Source organism: Toxotes jaculatrix, chromosome 9 (genome assembly GCF_017976425.1).
Source record: "Toxotes jaculatrix isolate fToxJac2 chromosome 9, fToxJac2.pri, whole genome shotgun sequence".
Lineage (NCBI taxonomy): Eukaryota > Metazoa > Chordata > Actinopteri > Toxotidae > Toxotes > Toxotes jaculatrix.
Window position 1 is genome coordinate 3,995,364 of NC_054402.1, and position 20,148 is coordinate 4,015,511.

The 20,148-nt window shown below is 39.3% G+C and overlaps 3 protein-coding genes across 4 annotated transcripts; 1 reads left to right on the forward strand and 2 right to left on the reverse strand.

Annotated features, from left to right (window-relative positions):
* Positions 1–99: 99 nt before the first annotated feature.
* thyn1 (thymocyte nuclear protein 1) lies at positions 100–4,372 on the forward strand. Of its 2 annotated transcripts, none has more exons than XM_041046313.1 (8): positions 100–211; positions 2,285–2,343; positions 2,421–2,599; positions 2,688–2,756; positions 2,939–3,031; positions 3,126–3,221; positions 3,332–3,482; positions 3,580–4,372. In XM_041046313.1, the coding sequence occupies exons 2-8, from the start codon at positions 2,295–2,297 to the stop codon at positions 3,624–3,626; spliced, it is 684 nt and encodes a 227-aa protein (XP_040902247.1). In that variant the 5' UTR covers positions 100–211; positions 2,285–2,294; the 3' UTR covers positions 3,627–4,372. The 2 variants fall into 2 exon arrangements, with proteins under 2 accessions (XP_040902247.1, XP_040902248.1); XM_041046314.1 differs by lacking the exon at positions 100–211 and adding an exon at positions 368–387.
* Positions 4,373–4,378: 6 nt separating this feature from the next.
* Positions 4,379–8,564, reverse strand: vps26b (VPS26, retromer complex component B). The gene is made up of 6 exons (XM_041046311.1): positions 7,882–8,564; positions 6,964–7,120; positions 6,589–6,753; positions 6,275–6,450; positions 6,025–6,167; positions 4,379–5,498 (listed from the first exon to the last, which is right to left on the reverse strand). Exons 1-6 carry the CDS (start codon positions 8,102–8,104, stop codon positions 5,361–5,363), a joined length of 1,002 nt encoding a protein of 333 aa, XP_040902245.1. The 5' UTR covers positions 8,105–8,564; the 3' UTR covers positions 4,379–5,360.
* A 982-nt stretch (positions 8,565–9,546) lies between these two features.
* On the reverse strand, positions 9,547–19,941 carry jam3a (junctional adhesion molecule 3a). Its single transcript, XM_041046312.1, has 9 exons — positions 19,817–19,941; positions 13,470–13,541; positions 13,251–13,364; positions 12,889–13,041; positions 12,335–12,537; positions 11,714–11,813; positions 10,867–10,996; positions 10,707–10,758; positions 9,547–10,622 (listed from the first exon to the last, which is right to left on the reverse strand). The coding sequence occupies exons 1-9, from the start codon at positions 19,878–19,880 to the stop codon at positions 10,587–10,589; spliced, it is 924 nt and encodes a 307-aa protein (XP_040902246.1). The 5' UTR covers positions 19,881–19,941; the 3' UTR covers positions 9,547–10,586.
* Positions 19,942–20,148: the final 207 nt, after the last annotated feature.

Below are 20,148 nucleotides of genomic sequence, written 5' to 3' on the forward strand. Positions count from 1 at the left end.
CCTTTAACTGAGCCCCTTAACCGAGCCCCTAACCTTAGACGATATTAAACCAACCTTCATTCACCGCCCGTCAAACCGAGAACAGCGTCATCGCTGGGAGGAGCTGGTGGATAAATCAAATGCACCTTGAAGTTTGTCCGGGTCACGTGTTATGAGTTTTTCCGCGCGTTTTGGCGGCTGACCACCTACCAGAAGCCCTGCTGAGCTGAAGGTAGGATTTATCAGCGTTTGTAGAGGTTATCTACAGCTACTGTGCAAAGTGTTTAACGAGCAAACTGCGCAATGAACGTTCAGTTTACGTTATGTGTCGCTCAGGTTTGTGTACAGCTGTTAAAGCTCTAGCTAATCTCTGCCGTGTCTGATGCTGCTTTCAAGAGCTGAATGCAGGTTCGTGCAAACCAAGGGAGGGAAGAAACAAGGAGATTGGAGTTCAAATGGAATATATGTTTCTGTTTCCTGTGTTGTTATTAAGCATATGGAAGCCCAGCATTCACGTTAAATGATGTTTGACCTGCCAATGGGCCCCGCTGTGGGTATCAGGTGGTGCCATTTTAAGGCTGCTTGGCCCCATTACAGGTGACACTCAAGGGAGAGTTGTAGGTTTGTTTGCTAATGTTCGGATAGGTTTTTGTGACAATATGGCTTGTTGTAGTGTAGACTGTACTAACCGACCGTCGAAGGAGTCTGTGTTGTTTTTTCGTTAAGTAAATTTCTCCCTATTTTACCTGGATGTTTGAACTAATTAGCATGTATTAGCATGTATTAGCATATTGTCGCTGGCTTATGACTTAACTGCCAATGGTCGCTGCTGATACAGATAGATGACCGGAGCAGCTAATGTTAGGAACGCTGTTTTGGTGTGTTCCGTGCTCTCAGAGTCCGTTTATTGTGGGAATACTAGGCTCATTTTCTGTTTAAAAAGTCCGACATTACATGGACAGAGCAGCTCCGTCAGTAAGCGGCTGCTGTTGTTTGTGTTTCGAGCTAGCCGGGTCGGACTCGTTGACTCGCTGTCGTGTGGTGGATGTAGCTGCTTAGCTGGTTAGCCTAGCTGGTTAGCCTTATGCTAGCTCGGTTGCTCCGAGCTAAGTGGCCGGGTTTTCGGCCGGCTGACCCATAGAGTAACCGCCTCTTCGCCAAATATGGAAAGCACACTCCCACTAAAATCCAAGATGGCGCAGCGCTTTTATACAGTCTGTGGTGACACTGTGCACCAGCCCTGATCTGCACTACTTAACAAACTTACTGCTGCTTTTATATCCACACTTCACCTGCCCAGACTAAGCTGCTGTGGTTTGATCAGCAGTTTCATTTTAAAGCCGTGGCTCACTCAGTCGACCAGCGGTGTTACCCCTGCTTAGATAGCTCCACTAGTTCTACTAGTAGTTACCAGGTATATGAGGAAGTTCCCACTCTCTGGCCTAGTACACCCCAGTGTCATGTAAAGATTATGTGCATTTCCAGCTGTGTTGTTAAGCTCATTTTTTCAATGTTAAACTGTTTATAATTCCGAAATCTTTCAGAGGTCATGTGTTTCCATGGTGTCAGAGTAAAGATAATACTCGAGTTTCGTTTAGCATGTTTTCTTACTTGTTGTCCTATCACAATTAAGACACAAAAAATTTGTTACTAGGGGGCAGCGAGGCTCAGGCTGTAGAGCAGTCAGAATTGGAAGCTTCCTGGTTTGATCCTTAGCTCCCCCTGAGAGCGTATCGAAGTGTCCTTGAGCAAGACACTGAACCGCTAACTGCTCCTGAGGCTGCACCATCAGTAAGACACAGTGTCGTTTTTGAGTCTTGTCCTAATTCCAAGCAAAGAGCAGATACTTGGCAGCATGACCTGGCCTTATGTCTGCATTGCATTTGCTCAGGTTAAGCTACGGCTGGCCCATCTGGCTTGTTAGGTAGCTTCATCTGAGAGCCAGGCCAGCTCAGTTGTCCAGCCACCATCACTATATAATCCCACTAATCTCACCAATACTTAGCAACCCCTCTCACTTAATTATGGCCCTTGACCTGTTTTACCAAGTAAAATAACATGGCTTGAGAACGGATTTGTTTGTGAGTGTGAGAGAGCAGGCGAGTCTACAGGGTTCATGAGGCGGACACCCTCATAATAACTGTTGTGTCATTCTGTTCATAGAGATGTTAAAGGGAGAGCTACTGTGGTACAAATAATGTTTATAAATTGATGGTAGAAAATCTGAGATGTATTTCACCATATCACCCAAACCTATTATGGATGATGTGTCATGTCTGTAATACTGTAACATCTCTCTTTACAGATTTTGAGAGATGCCACCAGCGAAAAAGGCCAGAGTGGGTAAAAGAACAGCAAACTCAGGTAAGCAAATGAAATCACAGAGTAAAACTTAGTGTCTTATTTTCTAATTAGTGACGATTGTTGCCTCAACACCGCAGACAGAGGCGATGTTGGTGAAACAGTGTCTCCTGCAAAAGAAAGAGTTGGTGGTAAGAGGAAAGCTGCAGCTTCTGTTCAGGCTGGAGAAAAGAAGGAGAGACCTGGTCCTCCAGAGTACAGTCACTGGCTGATGAAGTCTGAGCCTGAGAGCCGCTTTGAGAACGGCATCGATGTGAAGGTGACAGTCTCATCAGCACAGCCTGTTGTTTTTTGTTGTAAAATGTGAGTGGGCTGCACTCGTCTGATGCTTCTGGTTCATTTGGCAGTTTGGGATTGAGGATCTGAAGGCTCTGCCTAATCAGACCAGCTGCTGGGATGGGGTCCGCAATTATCAGGTAGAGCAACAAAAACTGACTCCTGTAATGAAAACATGCACAAAACCACTCGGAAAAAGGCATTTTGTCATCTTACTCTTACCAGCCTTGGGTGTATTCTTTTCTCAAGAAGAGAATGAATACAGATTTTTTTTTTCCATTTCTCTGTGGAAATGTCCCACAAACATATCCATCACCTGCAGGCGCGCAATTTTATGAGACAGATGAAAGAAGGGCAGACGGCTTTCTTTTACCACAGCAACTGCAAGGAACCAGGAATAGCAGGAGTCCTGAAAGTAAGTCACTCTCCCTCTGCCCTGCTGGGAATATTTTAGTGATTTAAACACAGATACAAACAGGCATGACATTCAACTGTATTTCCTTTTCCAGATTGTGAAGGAAGCTTACGTGGATCACACTCAGTTTGACAAGAAGGATGTTCATTATGATCCAAGCAGCAAACCAGACAACCCAAAGTGGAGCATGGTAAAATGATTAAGGATTAACAGCTAATGCAAACACATGAATATGTTCATCAGTTACAATTACTGATGATAGCAAAGCATGAAGGTTGAACTTGTCTTCTTCTCCCGCAGGTAGATGTTCAGTATCAAAGAATGATGAAGCGTTTTCTTCCTCTGTCTGAGCTTAAAAAGTACCACCTGCAGCATCGCGCTGAAGGAGGGCCTCTGAAGGACATGGCGCTTCTTACAAGGGCCAGGCTCTCTGTGCAGCCCCTCACCGCTGGTACGTAAAGAAGTAAACTGTGCAGTCCTGGTTTATTGTTTTATTTTAATACATACTCATGAACTAGTTTTGAAAATGAATTTTGTTTTCTCTGCAGAGGAGTTTGACTTTGTCCTGAGTTTGGAGAACAAACAGCCACTGTGAGGATGTGAAATCATGAAACTGAAACCTACTGTAACATCAGCCACTGTATGTATGCAAAGTGTAATCAGTATAAAATACTGTTGTGTTTTTAGTGTTTCATGTTCATAAATATTATTAAATGCGTTTTTTTTTTTAAATTACAACTCCCATGAGTGTTTTTGGTGTAACCATAAAATCTTGACATCACAGAGGTTGAATACAAAACAGCAGCAATATATAATGTGGATTAAGGCTCTTACTCATTTTTGTTTCTGTATTCCTTGTAACATTCCACCATCTGCAGTAAGAGTGCAGCAAGCTTAATCTGATTATTATTTACTTGATTAGTTGTTTGGTCTATGAGAATGTCACAAATTCCTATAGACCAAGCTTTCATCTTCAAACAATCCACAACCAAAAGATATCCAACTTGAAATCACAGTGAATTTTCCCCGTTGTTGCTTAAAAAACTACTGAAATAATTTATTATCAAAAAAACCTGCAGATAAAGTTTGTCTGTTTGTTGTTTTAGGGTAAGTTTGTAGTTCTGTAATTGGCTCATGAGTAATTCAGGGACCAACCACTTCTGCCGGGCTGTATGTACGACTCTCATGTACTGTATGTAGCAGTGTTATTAAGATGCAGCCATTCTGACATGCAACTTCTTTTTCACATGATGCTGTCATTATTTTGTCCGTTCAGGTTAATCGTGTAAATGCATTGTCTCATTTATGTAACGCAACCAATACAAACTCAGTGTCAAGTCAGTTTTTTCCATTTGGCATCAATTTATTGAACTTTTGGGGACAAGGAATAAGTGATTAGCATTTTGCAAAAGATAGATAGTTCTACTGTAACTTTTCTCTGGTTAAAAGACTAAAATTATGTTAGAGGCAGGAGGATTTCATTTGCTTGATACACAGAGGCACAACTTTCAAGTCTCTAATAAAGAGGATACAGAAGACTTCTTACTATCAGACCTTAATACAAACACTTTGACACTCTGTCCTAATACCACTGGAATGCTGAGGTAAAGCATATGAACATGTAAGGTCATTTTGTGGCACTGTGTACTATATAATCGATGTACACAAGCTGGAACAGGGTACAGGATAACAGGATTTAGCTGGTCTTATTTACAGAATTTAGAAAAAAAAAATGGGTGGGATAATACTTAAAAAGGCCAAAAAGGAAAAGGATTCCAGTTTCCACTTCCACCATTTTTTTTTGTGCAAACACATACAAACACAAAAAAAGAAAAACGTGTTCAGCAAGATTTAGCAGTGCAAAGTTATCTGAGATTTCTTGACCTTCTAACAATGTTAGGAATGCATTCATTAAACGTGGAATGTTGGAGATACATTTTCATGATAATTCAGTTGCATTAATTAAGTGATTAGAAATCAATTTATCCCCAAAAAGCGTGAGAATGTAACAAACAAAAGGCTAAAAATCCAAGAGTTTCACATGAAAGATTTTACACCGTGGATAACGCGACAGGTGATTACTTTGATTCCCATAAAGAAAAAAAATATATATTAATGAGGAAGGTCAAGACCAGCAGCCTGAAGCCACTTAGAATGCCTCATGCAAACTGTTTCGTTGTTCACAAACTGTATTATAGTATGTCGGTCTCCCTTCTTCCTCCCTTTACCAGCAAATAAAACAGCTGCTTGGCCAGATGTACAGTTGACAGTTACCTCCTCCACTACAACGCAGATGAGTCTTGTGTGAGGAGACTGGAGGCCAGCGGCTCTACCCACTCTCTTCCTTTGCAGCTTGTTCCAATGCGCTCTCTGACGCAGCCGAGCCCTCAAACCTCTGAGAGGCGATGGCGGCCTGGTGAGACATGCTCTTCCTCACCACGTCACCTTTCCTCCACAGTGTGATTTCCTATAGATGGAGAAAAGGAAGTGTAGGTAGGTCTTTAGACTTTGTGCTTTATTTGTACGGATGATATTACTGTCATCTGTGTATTGACTCCTTATCCAGGAAAACTAAACACTGTGTTAGTGCTCTCAGTTTGCATGCCAGTAATCACACTTTCAAAAGAATCATATCCAATTTTTTTTTTTTTTAAACTATGAAATAGGTACATTTAAAGATAAAAATTAAATAAGGTAAGGAACATGAGAAGAAAATAAATGTTCAGCTGCTCTTTAATTGGAAGAAGTCCTAAAGCAGCTGCATCAAATGGTGAATTCAATCGAAAGAAAAAAACTATTTTGATAATCAAATAATTGTTTTATAAATAATGTTAGTCAAACCGGTTACTACATTTACATGGATGTTTTTAAACTCAGGTTACAGATGTAGGGAATATTCAGATTATTTTAACAGATGAAAACCCCACTCACTGAGCAGGAGAGTGGCCTGTTGCCCTTTCTGCTTTGAGTACTGTCTTTCATCATTATCTAACCTGCTGTTTGAAGTAGCGTCTCTCCTCCTCATCAATCAGCACCAGGTTCAAGTAGTAGCGCACAGAGAACTTCTTGTTGATGTCTCGCATGGTGGGAGTCAGATCATAACCAGCCAGAAATAACCGAATGGGAATGGATTCTCCTGCGATATGAAATGCATTGCATCAGGTCGAATACTATCTATCTTAACTGGATAAGAAGACGTTTTATGTTTGAAAAAACTTTAAAAATTACAATCGAGTCATTTACCCCTGACCGGAGCGCCGTCCATGATCTCGTACTTGGCAATTGTGTCATTTTCATGGTATACACTCGGGCCAGTGCCCGTTGTCTCACGCTTGATTATGTCAATCTCCATGTGCTTAATCTTAATCCTTACCAGCAGGAAATAGATTTTTCCCACAATAACATCTTTCAGATGGTACCTGTCAAAAAAAATTATAAATAAAAACAAAAGCATAAATTAACTCCGACGCCCAATTGGATAAACTGGAAAAAAAAAAAAGTCCACAGATTAATTGACAATGGAAAATAATGGTCAGTTGCAGCTCTTTAAATCTTACTTGGATTTGTTATACTCAAACTCGATGTGGAGACAATCTTCAATTCCAACTTCCATTTTAATGGAGGAGTTAAGCTCGGGGTAAGTACTCAGTGTATGGACCACAATGTCCATCTCTTTACTGATGTCATTTAGTCTTCTGATCACTGTGGCACGAAGAAAATATCTGCAAATGGAGCAAACAGACTGTAAGCAGTACTGCTCCCACTGTTAACACATCTAACCCATGAAACAGACAGTGCACTACAGGGTAAATGTAAATGCAACAACTCTTTTTAACTGCTCACTTTGAGTGTTACCAGATGACAGGCAAGTTAAAGAGTGACACCTCCAGTCACACATTTTACTGTAAAGTAGAGTGAATGATCAAACTTACCTTAGCTTGACATTCTGGCCTGTGTAGGACTCATAAGGTTTCTCAACATGAGTGAACTCAAAGTCAAACGTCTGTGACTGAGTTATTTCACCAGGTCTTGCAAGATCTTTCACCAGGGAAACAAACTCATGATGGTTTCCTCTGTCGTAATACAGCTCTAGAAAAGAAGCATGTTACCAACAAAAGCAAAATAAATCCATTGTAAGATTATTGCATATGTAGAGATTTTTACCCTTGTAATAAGACAATAACAAAAAAATTTACTGATTTTATAATATGAAGCCAGATGCATTTATTGTGACTTAAATATCATAGAAGACTACAGGAACCAGAAAATATTCAGATTTGAGAAGCTGACACCAGAGAATTTTAACATATCTTCTTATGAAATAATTAACTAATATCAGTTAACAATAGTTGCAATTATTTTTCTGGTGCTCAACTAATCAATTGATTGACTAATACAAATTATGTCATTACATCTTCCAGTTCCTCTTATATATTAACTTTTTTTTTAATTTATGTTTTTTAAATTTTAATTTATTCTCTTTTAATGTAGCTACTTTATATGTTTGCATAGTTTCTACTTTGTGTTGTCGTTTACTTCTGGTTCTAAATTTTAAATTGTGTGTTAAAGGTGCCAAAATAAAGTTGCTTTCTATTAGAAAAAAAAAAATCACATTTGAGAAGCTGATAGAGAATGACAGAGAATTTTGACAAGTTTTCTTGAAAAAAATTATCCAAAGGATGAATCGTTTACAAAAATAGCCAACTGACAATTATTAGTTGTTATTATTATTAGTTTAAGTAAAACGTATTTTTTTCCACCACTGGATCCTGCTAAATTAAAAAAAAAACAAAGAAGCTGGATTGTGTGGTAAACATGTTAACATGAATTATATTAGTTTTTCTTCGTACCTATTTGGCCCACAAATTCAATTTTGATCCCTTGGTGCTCCAGCCTCTTCCCGGGGTTCTTCAGCGTGACGTTCACCTTTCCACTGACAGTTTCGCCATCATAGAACAGAAAGTATTTGTCTTTCTTTCCATCCTCAGTCTTGTGTTCAGCCTTCTTCCTCGTTTCAGCATCATTCAGGACCACATCAATTTCTGCACTCTGTCCAAAACTAAAGAAACTCATTGTAACGTAACGTCTGTGCGGCGGTAACTCTTATCTCTTTGCCTTGTTAGCAAACTAAATCGACCCAAACTAACTGCTAATGTTTCAAAGTAGGAGACAAACACACAATTAAAGGCCTGCAGTTCCCTGTCGGAGCACACGCAACGCACAATTGCACCCGAAAAAGATATTTCACGGAAAACTCCGCGTTAGCTACATGTACATACTCATTTCCACCGATGAAGCTAAATAGCAAAACGGTGGCACAAGGAAAACGCACAATAATACGTCCATCAGCAAATTAGCCCTTTCTTTTTTCTTCTGCTGACCTCGGTGTCACCAATAAACAGTCTGCAACGGCATCGAATCACGCTTTAACGGACACAAACCCCCCGCAGTGTAGATAGATATTACATGTTTGTTTTCTGTAAGAAAAAAAACGGCGAATGTTGTCAAACGATCAGGATGTACGCCACCTGTATCGGCACGACTACTTCCGGGTGGAGATTTTCAAAATAAAATTGAAAAGACTGGCGCGCCACGCCGGAAGGGAGGTTTGTTTTTTTTTTTTTCACAGTCAAATGAAAATCTTCAGTGTTGTTTATTGCTTTATGCTTTCTATGTGAATTTGTTTTTAATTAAGTAGCACCTGTAATGGAAAGTAGAGTTACTAGGCTACTGTACTTAAGTAGAGTTTTGAGACATGGATAGTGTAAGTACTGAGGACTTTAAGTGGAAGTAGCAGTACCACAAAAAGTCTGTCTGAAGTCCTGCTTTCAGAGATTTATTTATTGTAACTGGCTGAAGTGCAGCTGATTTAGATTTCTTTATATGCTGATGGGGAGTTTAATATATAATGTATGATATCTCATCACAGGGTTTTTATGTAAACATGCCAATTACCTATGGTCGTCAAAAGATGTAGTGGAGTACAGCCACATAACAGTTTTCTCTCAAATGTAGTGGAGTAGAAGTATAAAGTAGCATGAAACAGAGTGCCTCAAAATTGTACTCATGCAGATATACTCACTATTAGACAGCCCTATGTGTATTTGTGTATTCTTATCATCCATCAGCTTACTAAGACACATTCCAACAAAATGCTCAATGCTGCAATGAATGTTCACATAAATGTGTAACAATTCACATAGTTAAAACTCTAAGTTTACAAATCACCTTGTTTTTGCGGTAGCACATCAGCAGTTCCAGTTTCTGCCTACGTTTGCCTACACTGCGTACAGTCCTCACATATTGTAAATGCTTTTTACAATATTCTGTCACCTGTCACTTTTCTCAACACAATTGTTTTTTAATCCTTTCTCAAAATCAAATTACACAGATAAAATCCAAATAACTTTCCACAACTAAACACGTGAAACATTTGAGTCTCCAAGACATTTACTGTTCAATTGTATTTAATAGTAACAAAAATAACATGAACATACAGCATCAATATCAAATGAACAGTGGACATTTTACAACAGTTCCTGAGTTGTTACACAAATCATTGACACTAATGTTTGAACTGATATACTGTTATCACTGACAGGCTCAACACTGCAGAAACACACTGAACAGTAAATACTGTAAATTTATTTCCAACAAACAGTTTTATTGCCCTATTTACAATAAGGTATGGAGTGCAATGTATGAAAATTAAAAGTTCAAAAAATTTATATATTTATGTACATTAAATACTGAGTCAAAACTGGACAATATGTCCAATACTCACAAAATAATTAGTTAAGTACAGAAGGTCACTTATACACAGAAACAGCACTCTAAAAATCATACTTCATCACCTTTATAGTACATATTGATTTTGCAGCATAGTGGGATATATGGTATTCAAATAATACTAATCTGTACTTGTACATAAAGGCTAATAAATTGTGCCATATCAATCTGAGCTAATCAGCCGTCTGCAGTCTGCTACTTATTGCCTGTACAACTACAGTATATACAAAAACAAGTTTCTACTCTGCCCCACATCAAACAAACTTAGAACATGTTTATCTTGTGAACAAAGACAACGTAAAGGAGTTTTGTAAAACAATTTCAGTGTACACTGTAAAAAGTTTAAGAGTTACAAAAGAGGATTTGTCCAAAAAACAAGGAATAAGGAATGTAGCTTCCAGCATGGTGACACTGTGGGCCAAATATCAAATTTCACAGCTTTGAAATGGTTTTGTTATGTCTTTAAAATATGCTGGGAAAAAACAGCAACAAAAAAAACCAAAATAAGGTGTAAACCCCCAGTGCTTCCAATGGAAATTAATACTAACAGAAGAGAATAAAAAACACTGTTATGTTATAAAAAACATGAAAGGGTGCCATAAAATGATATTAAAATTACTTTGGCAAGTTGGTTGATTATAATTTATTTTGATGTGCATCAGAGAATAATGTGCCATGTTACACCTCAAACATTACAATCTGGAGCATCACTGTTGCAAATTAACCTCAACAGTTTTTGTTTTTGTCTTATCCTCTGTCTCAGCTGTCAAATGATGAATGAGGACTTGTGGCGAAAATGGCCCTGTGAAAAATAAGAATTAGAAAATTAGCAATTACATATAATACATGCAATAACTGCTGTGTATGTATCACAGATTTTGCTTACCTCATCTGCCTCACCATAGTCAACGCCATCAGTCTGTGCTGGCCAACTGTGACTGCAAAAAATAAAGAGATACATATTAAAATTAAAAAGAAAAAATTAAGACAGAATAACATAGAGTAATTTTCTCTCTCCTTAAGAGATGTAATTAATTTATACTCACTTATTCTCATTGTGACCTTTTTTGGGGAAGCATCCACGTTTAAGGGAATGACAAATGGATACAGCCAAACAGAAGACTATAATCACAGCACCAAAGGATTTAAAGAAAATCCCAAGGATGTCGACATCATCTGCAACAGAACACAGATGGTAGCTTAGCAGATTGAAGTGGTCTGAGGGATATATAATGTATACTTTATTTATATTTATTTGGCATGGTTCTGAAATCATCACTTGATGAATTTGATAATCGATGAATTTGATAATCAATGAGTTTCAGCCAGTTATCAAGTGAAGATATCAAACATTTGCTGCTGACAGCTTGAAAACTTTCATTATCATTATGAAATAAATATCTTTTGGCAGCTGATCACATTCATTAAGAGAACTTTAGATAAATCTATGGGCTGTGATGTCTTCTTGATGTAGATGTCTTCATGGATGGAAAATAGCCACTGATTTTGACATTTCACATAGAATATGATTAATCAAAGACCAGGCAACAATCAGAAACGCATTCCTTTCTGTGTACAGTTTACAACAACAGTTTTTTGTTGACAGATATACTGTTGACAGCTGGACACAACCAGAACAACAATTGCACTATATTGCAATAACTAACCTGAAACTTTGAGGATGGCTGCCTAAGTTGTTTTGTGATTTTTTTGTATTTCAAAGTCAGGTTTAGGAACAAGAAATGTGTCACAACATCTTTATGTAAATTTCACCTGGCTTCTTTGAGATTGCTTTGGGTTCAAGTATAGTCCACCAACAAGGCATATCTTTTCTCAGAAAGTTTCAGAAATTGCCTCAAAACTTTTCTGTGCACATGTACACGTGTCACTCACAGACTTCCATCATTTGTGGGGGACACTGTGCATGTCCCGCATCATTCTTTGCCTGGCAGTAGTACTCCCCTGCGTCCTGCTTCCTCACCCTTCGAAATTTCTGAGGAGACATTTTTAGAAAATTTTCAGTGCATTGACATGCAGCTGCATTATCAACAAAATGCTTAAAGGTGTCTGCCTGTGGATAAATTCATGTGTCACTGATTGTCTTTAATTGTTCTGTAACATTTTATGATATGGACTTGAAATGTGAAGTGAACACATCCCATAATCTTCGATTTGGATGCAACATTATCCTCCTCTCATACTATATGCCAAATGCTTGGTTTAGCTTCCTCACTGGCTATCTTTACACGCATGAATTAATCCTGCTATTAGTCATACGATGATTTATTTGGATTAAGCTATTCATATTTACATTAGATAAGCTGCCATTGAATATTCTTAATACTAAAGAGAGTCCCATTCACAAAGAGCACAAAGGGAAAAGAAGTTTGTTTCTGATAATATAGTAATAACGATATTCTTTTTTCCACGCTTTAGCAAAGGTTTGTACAATGAAAACTAAAATAAACAAGTAATAAATGCACCAATAACAGGCTATGTCCCTGTCTTTCTCACCAGGCCTCCAGTGTCCGGGTTGATGCTGTAAGAAGAGTTGACAAACTTCGGGCTGTTTTTGGGGTCCTGAGGAAGCTCCTCGTTGTTGTGGAACCAGCGGTACTGAGAAGCAGGGAAGCCTTCGTTCTCCAGACACCGCAGCTCTGTTGATGTTCCCACTGTGACTGCTTCTGGCACGCTGCACCGAGGTACAACAGGTTTCACTGCACACACACACACAGACGCACATCCATCAGAAACAGGCCTTACCACATTTACAAGGCAAGACAACTAGTGACACGTTTATTTTAACAATTTATCTTTGTTAAGGAACAAAGACAAATTTATAAAACAGAAATAACATCAACAAAAAAATTATATATGAGTTAATAAGTGAAGGAGTATAAGGGAGTCCTGTGAAGTTTCTTTTTTCCATTTCTCTCAAACTGAAAGATCTACTAGTGAGAAATAGAGCATTTCTTTCTCTTCCGTTAACCCACAAGAATGTAGATCTAGATGTGCTGTTGACAGTCATCAGTGGTGTGGTATCCCCACAAAGAACCCGCCCACCATACCTCTCACTGCAAGACTAATAAGTATCTCATCAAAGTCCCTTTGATCATCGATGGCGGCCACCTCGCAGCGGTACTCTGCAGTGTCTGACCGAGTGGTGTTGAAGATCAGAATGTTGGCTGGCTCTCTGAGCTGAGCTCTGTGCTCCAAGTCCCCTTTACAGAGAGAAATAGGAAAAAAAGAACACTTTACAATTGCTCATTCAAACACAGAGCATGACTTCACAGTTCAAAAACAGGATTAAGTGCCAAGTTTTTTAAAGGTACCATTCATTCAGCTAAGCTTTGAATCCTAAGACATTGCTTTGAAATGCTGTGGCCTACTGGCTGATGAGGTTTTCAAAAAGAGTTTCCAAGCGGTTTACCTGCTATCTTGTTTTGAAAGTACACGTAACTGGGGACACCGTTTTTAATCTTTTTCCATTCAATCCTTGGGTTGTTTGTTGAGATGGACTCTATTAAGCAGGTCAGTTCGATGGCTGTGAAGGAAAGAGGATGCATGAGAGCGGGAGAAAGGGAACCCAAATCAAGAAAGGAAAAGCTACTTTGACTAAATATGTTAGAGTGATTTTTCAGAAACTTACGCTCAAACTCATTTGCCCACACAATCTTGTCCGTGGTTCGGAGGGTTACCCCTACTGATGATGGAATGTGGCCTGTGGGGAGAAAAAAAAAAAAGAGGAAGAAAGACACTGAACGGTGAATGACCCTGATGGCACACACCAGCTTTTTCATTAGAATACATTATCTACTGGGCATGTTGCCTAATAAACAGTGGATTAGAGAGATAAATATAGAAACTAAGAGAGTGTGAGAGGCTTGGGATTTGATTTAGGGTAAACATATCTTATTATTTAATTCCCACTTCTGTTTAAGAAGATTAACAGCTAAGGCCAAAATGTGTAAGTTGTACATATTTAATGAACATGTGCTCTGCGCATTAGAGCCTTTTTGGTATAAACTGACTCCCAGCTGAAATATTCTGACTTCAGTATTTGGATCAGTCCCTTTGTAGTGGTTAACCGCTAAATAATTTGGCCAGTGATGAATCATCGTAAGAGAGAGCAGGTTTTAAAAGTTAAATTGCTGCAATAAAATATTAATACAGTGTTGTCTGTAAATATTTGGACAGAGGCACATTTTTATTGCTTTGGCTTTGCTCCAGCACGCTGCATCCAGAGTGAAACCCTGACTGAGGTTAAAGTGCTGACTTTCAGCTTTTCAGCGTTTTTGTTTGAGGGAGTTTCTGTGCATACTGAAGAGCCACTGTAGGAAGCTTTTTATACATAGTCCCTCCAGTTTGAGGACAGTGTAGGGGGCAATAACAATAAGCATACAAACAGGGCAACCACAGAGTTTTTGAGGGCCAAAGTCAGTTTGTTTCAGTTACTGAAGACTGAGACTGTGGGTAAAAAGCTCCTGAGACAAGACTAACAGTAAATGCAAACAACAAAAAAGCAAATACAAATAATCTGTATTGTATTTCACTTTATTTGCATTTGCTCCTGAAACATGTGAGAAGACTGCAGTCTTTGTACTAAGTGCTGCAGTACAGCCAAGCCTGGCAAAGGTTTTCAAAGAATGACACAAAGTAAATGTATAAACAAGGGATTCGCTAATTATTTATGATGACTTCATTTTGATTATGCTTGCTATTTTAGTTCAGCATAACCTGATATGATTCACATATGCAGAGTTTTCAATTTCAATTGCAGTACCAACTTCTTCTCTTCGTCTTCTGGTGACAAAAGCTACCAAAAAAAGAAAAGATGGACCATGTATCCTCTGCATGCTTGATTTTTGTCAGAAACAAATATTATAATAATTATAATATGAGCATCTGCATCAGTAAGTCACAAGATCAGATCTCACTAGTGTTTGGGTGATGATATGCCTCAGAGTAATGGCTGAAATGGTCAATGATGTGTCACCCATTAGAACAAAGTGCTCCCATTTCTCTTCTCTAACAAATCATTTCAGTATTTGGGCCGATGTGTTGTTAAAGCATTTATTCATTAAAAAAAAAACTGTTTGGCAAAGGGGTATGATATTTATCCATTTATTTTATAACAAACTGTTGTTTAAAACCAGCCACATGCCCTAAAACTTTACAAGACACATGAGCTTCTTTGCTAAATGGTGACACTAACTTACACTGAGGTTCACGGAGTAAATAATTTATCGCAATCCCGAAACAAGTTCAGAAGCACAAAAATAGCTTAACAGTGGGAATGTGCTTAAATCTGAAACATATTTAATCAACGTCATTGTCTTGGTTTCCTTCTGGCACAAACAACACATGAGATGTACTTATTTTAAGGTCTTTGCTTCAGTGAACTCCTTAAAGCAATTAGTGTTATTTTGTAAATGTCAGACTTTAATGGCAAGAGGCATAATTCACAAGTTTTGTAAAAAAAAAAAAAATTGGGCCAGCAGAATGCCAACTTAAGCGGAAAATGAGCGCGTATGGAGGGAGGAGGTGCAACGACGAATTATGAAAATGTGAAAATTACAATTTGAAATATATACATAATTTAACGATGCAGTACAAGGATTTGAAATGCTGAGGATAAATAAGCATGTTTCCACCTTCCACTGGTACCCTACACTCAACCTATTGTGTCTGTGTCGCTTCCAAATGTTGTAATTGTTGGGTACACATGCAACTAACAGCACCCATGCTGAGTAATGAAGGCTTTCCCGCTTCCCGTGGGGGAAGTATGAAGGGTTTCAAATGAAGGCTGAAAGTAGACAATAATAGTCATCTCAGCAGGCTTCCAATACAGAAAGACATCCCCTCCTGTTTACCCGAGGCATTCTGACTAACTCTGCGGCGTTTATTTAAGGCGGCCCTGTTAGCACACGAGTGACCCTGAGATGTACAGTAAGACTTGGGGCCAAAGGGAGCTAGCGTATAGCTGACGCTCAGCCTGAAAGTGATGAAAACATGGGTCCTGCCAAAGCATCCGGTCATATAAGCGCAGCTGCGGACACTGATGAGATCTGACTCTCAGGTCTCAGCTTCCGTCTCTGTTGCTGACTTTCCCACCCTGTGCATCAAGAGCTATTTTTACCCCAGCTGTGACTGGACATCCTGAGAGACACAAGGGGAGCTCGTCCAACAAACGCTCCCTCGACATATGCACGTACTCGGTCCTCAGCCTGAAAAGCTACGCTTCAAACTGCTTCTTCTACGGCTAAGACAGCGTGCAGCAGAGGGCTAAATCGAAATGACTTATTTTCAGGAACAAAATATAAAACTACACCTCTTTCTAATATAAGCAATTTAATAAAATCTGATACAATCACATTGCAAAGTATTACATTACAAAAAAAAACAACAAATACACATTAAAAACTCATCATTTCAGGGATTACAACATGGCAGTGTGTAATGGGTTAGAGTCCATTTGTTTTTGTAAAGCACTCTGGAACACTGATTAAAGGTCCTCGCATGTCACCCTCCCCCACATCCCTCTGGCCAAAAACGTCCAAAAAATAAACTGAAAAAAAAAGTCTGTCTTTATTTTTTGTAATACGTAATAACCGATACTGTGGTTGCAAGATACAGAAGGCTGGAAAGAAACTAGGGTAACCAAAATCCAAAAATTGTGTACCAACTGCACAACCAGGCACAGTGTTAACATGATTTTATTTATTTTATTCTGCCCATCTCCACCCAAACAAAACAAAAAGTAGGCCGTGGGAAAGAATAACCACAGTCAATTAACAAGACAATGTGTAACTAATTACTAATTCGAGCTTAGAATAAAGGCAGTCATACAACAATGCTTGGTCCCCCAGTGACTTGATGTAGGCTGAGGAGAAGACAGTATTTTTAAATTATGAAAATAATCTCAGCGCTTGCTTGGAAGCAAACAGAGGCTCATTTTTAATCCCTCTGTTATTGTAATGCATAGACAAAGTAGGTCTATAGTCAGTTCTGAGAGAAACGCGTTCTTAAATAGCCACATTCTGCAATCCTCTTATGCGCTAAATGTGAAAACAACCACCCATCCCCGTCCCTGCAACAAAAAGTTGTTGATCTAGTGAATCTATAAAAAGCCTTTTTCCCAGACATTCCAGTGCAGTCGCTGCAAATATGCTGAAGGCAGAGTTAGCAACATGGAGTGGAGGGAGGACCAAGGACCACTGGGATTCACAGCATACTGGAGTGACTGTGTAATAACAATTAATCACTCCAGTAGATTAGATGGAGACAGTCATGTTGTCACAAATACTTGAGGGAAATGTAAGAAAGGGACACGTGAACTGTACTTTGTGTTTTCTAATGATGGTGCAGAAAAAGTCCCAACACTGCAGGAACCCAGAGAGAATAAAGCCTGAGACGCTGATGCACCAGACTGCACAAAGTCTTGATAAAGACACGATAAAGATATATCAGGCTGTATTTTGGGGAAATGTGCACAAAACCTCAACCATATTTTCATTTGATGGAATGGTGTATAGTCTTTCAAAGACATGCTGAGGGTTTGAATATTTTACCCAGTGTAAACAGCAACAGTTAGTCAACAATTAGAAAATTAATTAGCACTGATAACTGATCATTTTAGCCATTTTAAAAACATAAATACTATTGATTCTCTGGCTTCTCAGATGTGACTATTTGCCTTCTTTGTCATGTTCTATGTGACTGTAAACTGCATATCTTCAGGTTGATTCTGCCAGTGTGGAATAACATAGAGGGTAAATTTAATGAAACTGAATGTTAAGGGATTTACACCATCTTAGTCCAAAATCAGGACCAGAGGAAGAAGGCAAAAAGATTTCACACTTAATTTAAATCAAATAATTCTTCTTTATGCACTAATGTGAAGCATGAATTAAACGATGCTAATTCCGATTCATATTCATCATTCAACCCTAAAGGCAGTCTAAAACCTCAGGGCACAATTTTAGAATATTAAACATTAATCTACAAACATGAACGCTACTACACTTGTGAGCTACGTTTAGCCACTACATCAGCTCTCAGGTCAGACCTGTTTCACAACCTTAACAGTAAGCTTTGTTGTCAGCCACTTAGTCATTTGATTCGCACTTGTGGTAGACCTAGGTCAAAAGTTCAGCACTTACTGATGCCATCTGCCATTTGGAACCAACCACTCCACTGCCAGTTTTCACTCAGCAGCAGCAGGGTGACCTCAAATGCACACCAGGGCGGATCCAACATATCACTCAGCATCAGCTGCATTGATCAACCCAAAGCTCCAGCTGTTTTAGGGGCAGGCACGATGAGACATGTCATCTCCGCCACGCAACCTCAACATGACTGACTGCATTTTCAGATGATGCCCTCGACCTGCCGCACTGACAGCACCCCACCCACGGTCGTCAATCACCATGTGATCACCAAAGGTCAATACACACTCTATCAAATCCGCTACTTGACTAGGACTCAGGCTGGTTAAAAGGATGGCATCTAGTCACGGCGCAAATTAACCCATAACTATTCTGATAAATGATTAATAATTTTTCAAGCAAAAATTTTCAGCTTCTCAAATGTGAGGATTGTGTTTTATATCATCGTACTCTGAAAGTGTTTGGGTCTTAGACTGTGAATCAAACAAAGCAAGATGTGCAGATATCACCTTACTCTATCAGACGATCCATAGACTATTATGCTGTTTTCTGACATTTAACGGACAGAACAAATAATCAATGAATCAACATAACAGTTGGCAGATTCATCAATAATGAAAATAATCCTTAATCACACCCTGAACCAAAGGACCCTCACACAAAGTGATACCGCTTTCTGATTAGGCAGCAGTTATAAATGGTTTATATACTGAACAGCTCTATTACTAGTTCATTTACCATTTACTAATGCTTTATAGTAGAGAAGAACAACTTAAAAAAATAAATTAGCAAAATTTTGGCCACTTTTAATTTAAAAAAAAAGGTTAAAGTAATAAGTAAATCATTAAAATTGCCATTTTATTTACCAGCTAAGTGATGAACTGACTAGTTATTTCAGGATAGAGCTCTATGTGGTTTCTGGATGCCTAAGAAAATAATGAAACCACCATGTACTTGAATACTGGGGGTCAGCAGGGGCCCCACAACAAATGTCTGCTCGGGAGGTCAATTCTGCCCTGCAGGCAATCCAAAGGTTGTAGTTATTAATGGCTTGTAACTGGTCTGTGAAGCATTAAATTTAATAACCGCTGATGATCCCGTTAGTTAGCGCTCAGAAAGCCTAATCAGAACGTGATACCCATACATTCAACATGGTGTGTGTATGGGGCCTGTCCTGCTGCATGCACGGACATACAGTGGACGCATGTTATGTGAGACGCTGTTGCAGGCCTGTGATTTCTTGAACCCTTCCTGACAGGACCAACACCACAGGTCTCCCTCACCGTGAGTTGGGGTTGCCCTTTTTCCTTTCGCCCAAAGTAACGTTTGCTTTGTTTTCATTCTGGAAAATTCCCCAGAATCACTCGCCAGTGGCAAGTAAACGGAATAATGATGTCGAGGCTTCGTTAGGGGTCCCTACACTAAAGAAATAAAGCGACATTTATCGCTCCGCACGGTTTCCCCTGCTGCCGTGAGCGGATCTTAACCGCACACGTTAATTAAACCGTTGACTGAAGGATGCTCTGACAACTCATATACGCCATTTATCAGGTCCGATTCGCACAACAGCAACGCTGTTAACGTTACCGCGTCAACGGTAAAAAATATATCCGTGACATTAAAACTGCCCCATGCGACAAAGCAATGCATAACGACGAAGCTTTCACGACAATTCATCAGCCTGTTTCTATCAAGCTAACATCTGGTCAAAGGTTAGCACTGACAGCTCCGTAACGGCTTTGATTAACTAACTTAACGGCTGCCGCACCTCCTTACGTTCGCAATAGCGCTGTAAAGAGTAAAAAAAAAAAAAAAAATACTAACTTACCCAGGCTGGTGTAAAGAACAAAACAAGCCATGAGTCGCGCAATCGCCATCTTGCAGCGTCTCATTTAGCGGTTACAGTTGCACACACTCAGCACCTCTGAGAGGTATGAGGATGGGGGGCAGAACAGACTGGTGGATGTTGCCATCGACGAGTTTCCATAGCTACAAGAGCTGAGGGGGCCGAGCCCTCAACGCTGTCTGACAGGCGATAGGTGGCGCCAAACGTGTGCTCCTCCTCCTACAAACCACACACGGCCCTGGACGTATGCTGTCGTGGGAAAGTGTCGACCTACACCCCCTAGTGGTTATATTTTTCTGTGGGAGTAATGGGAG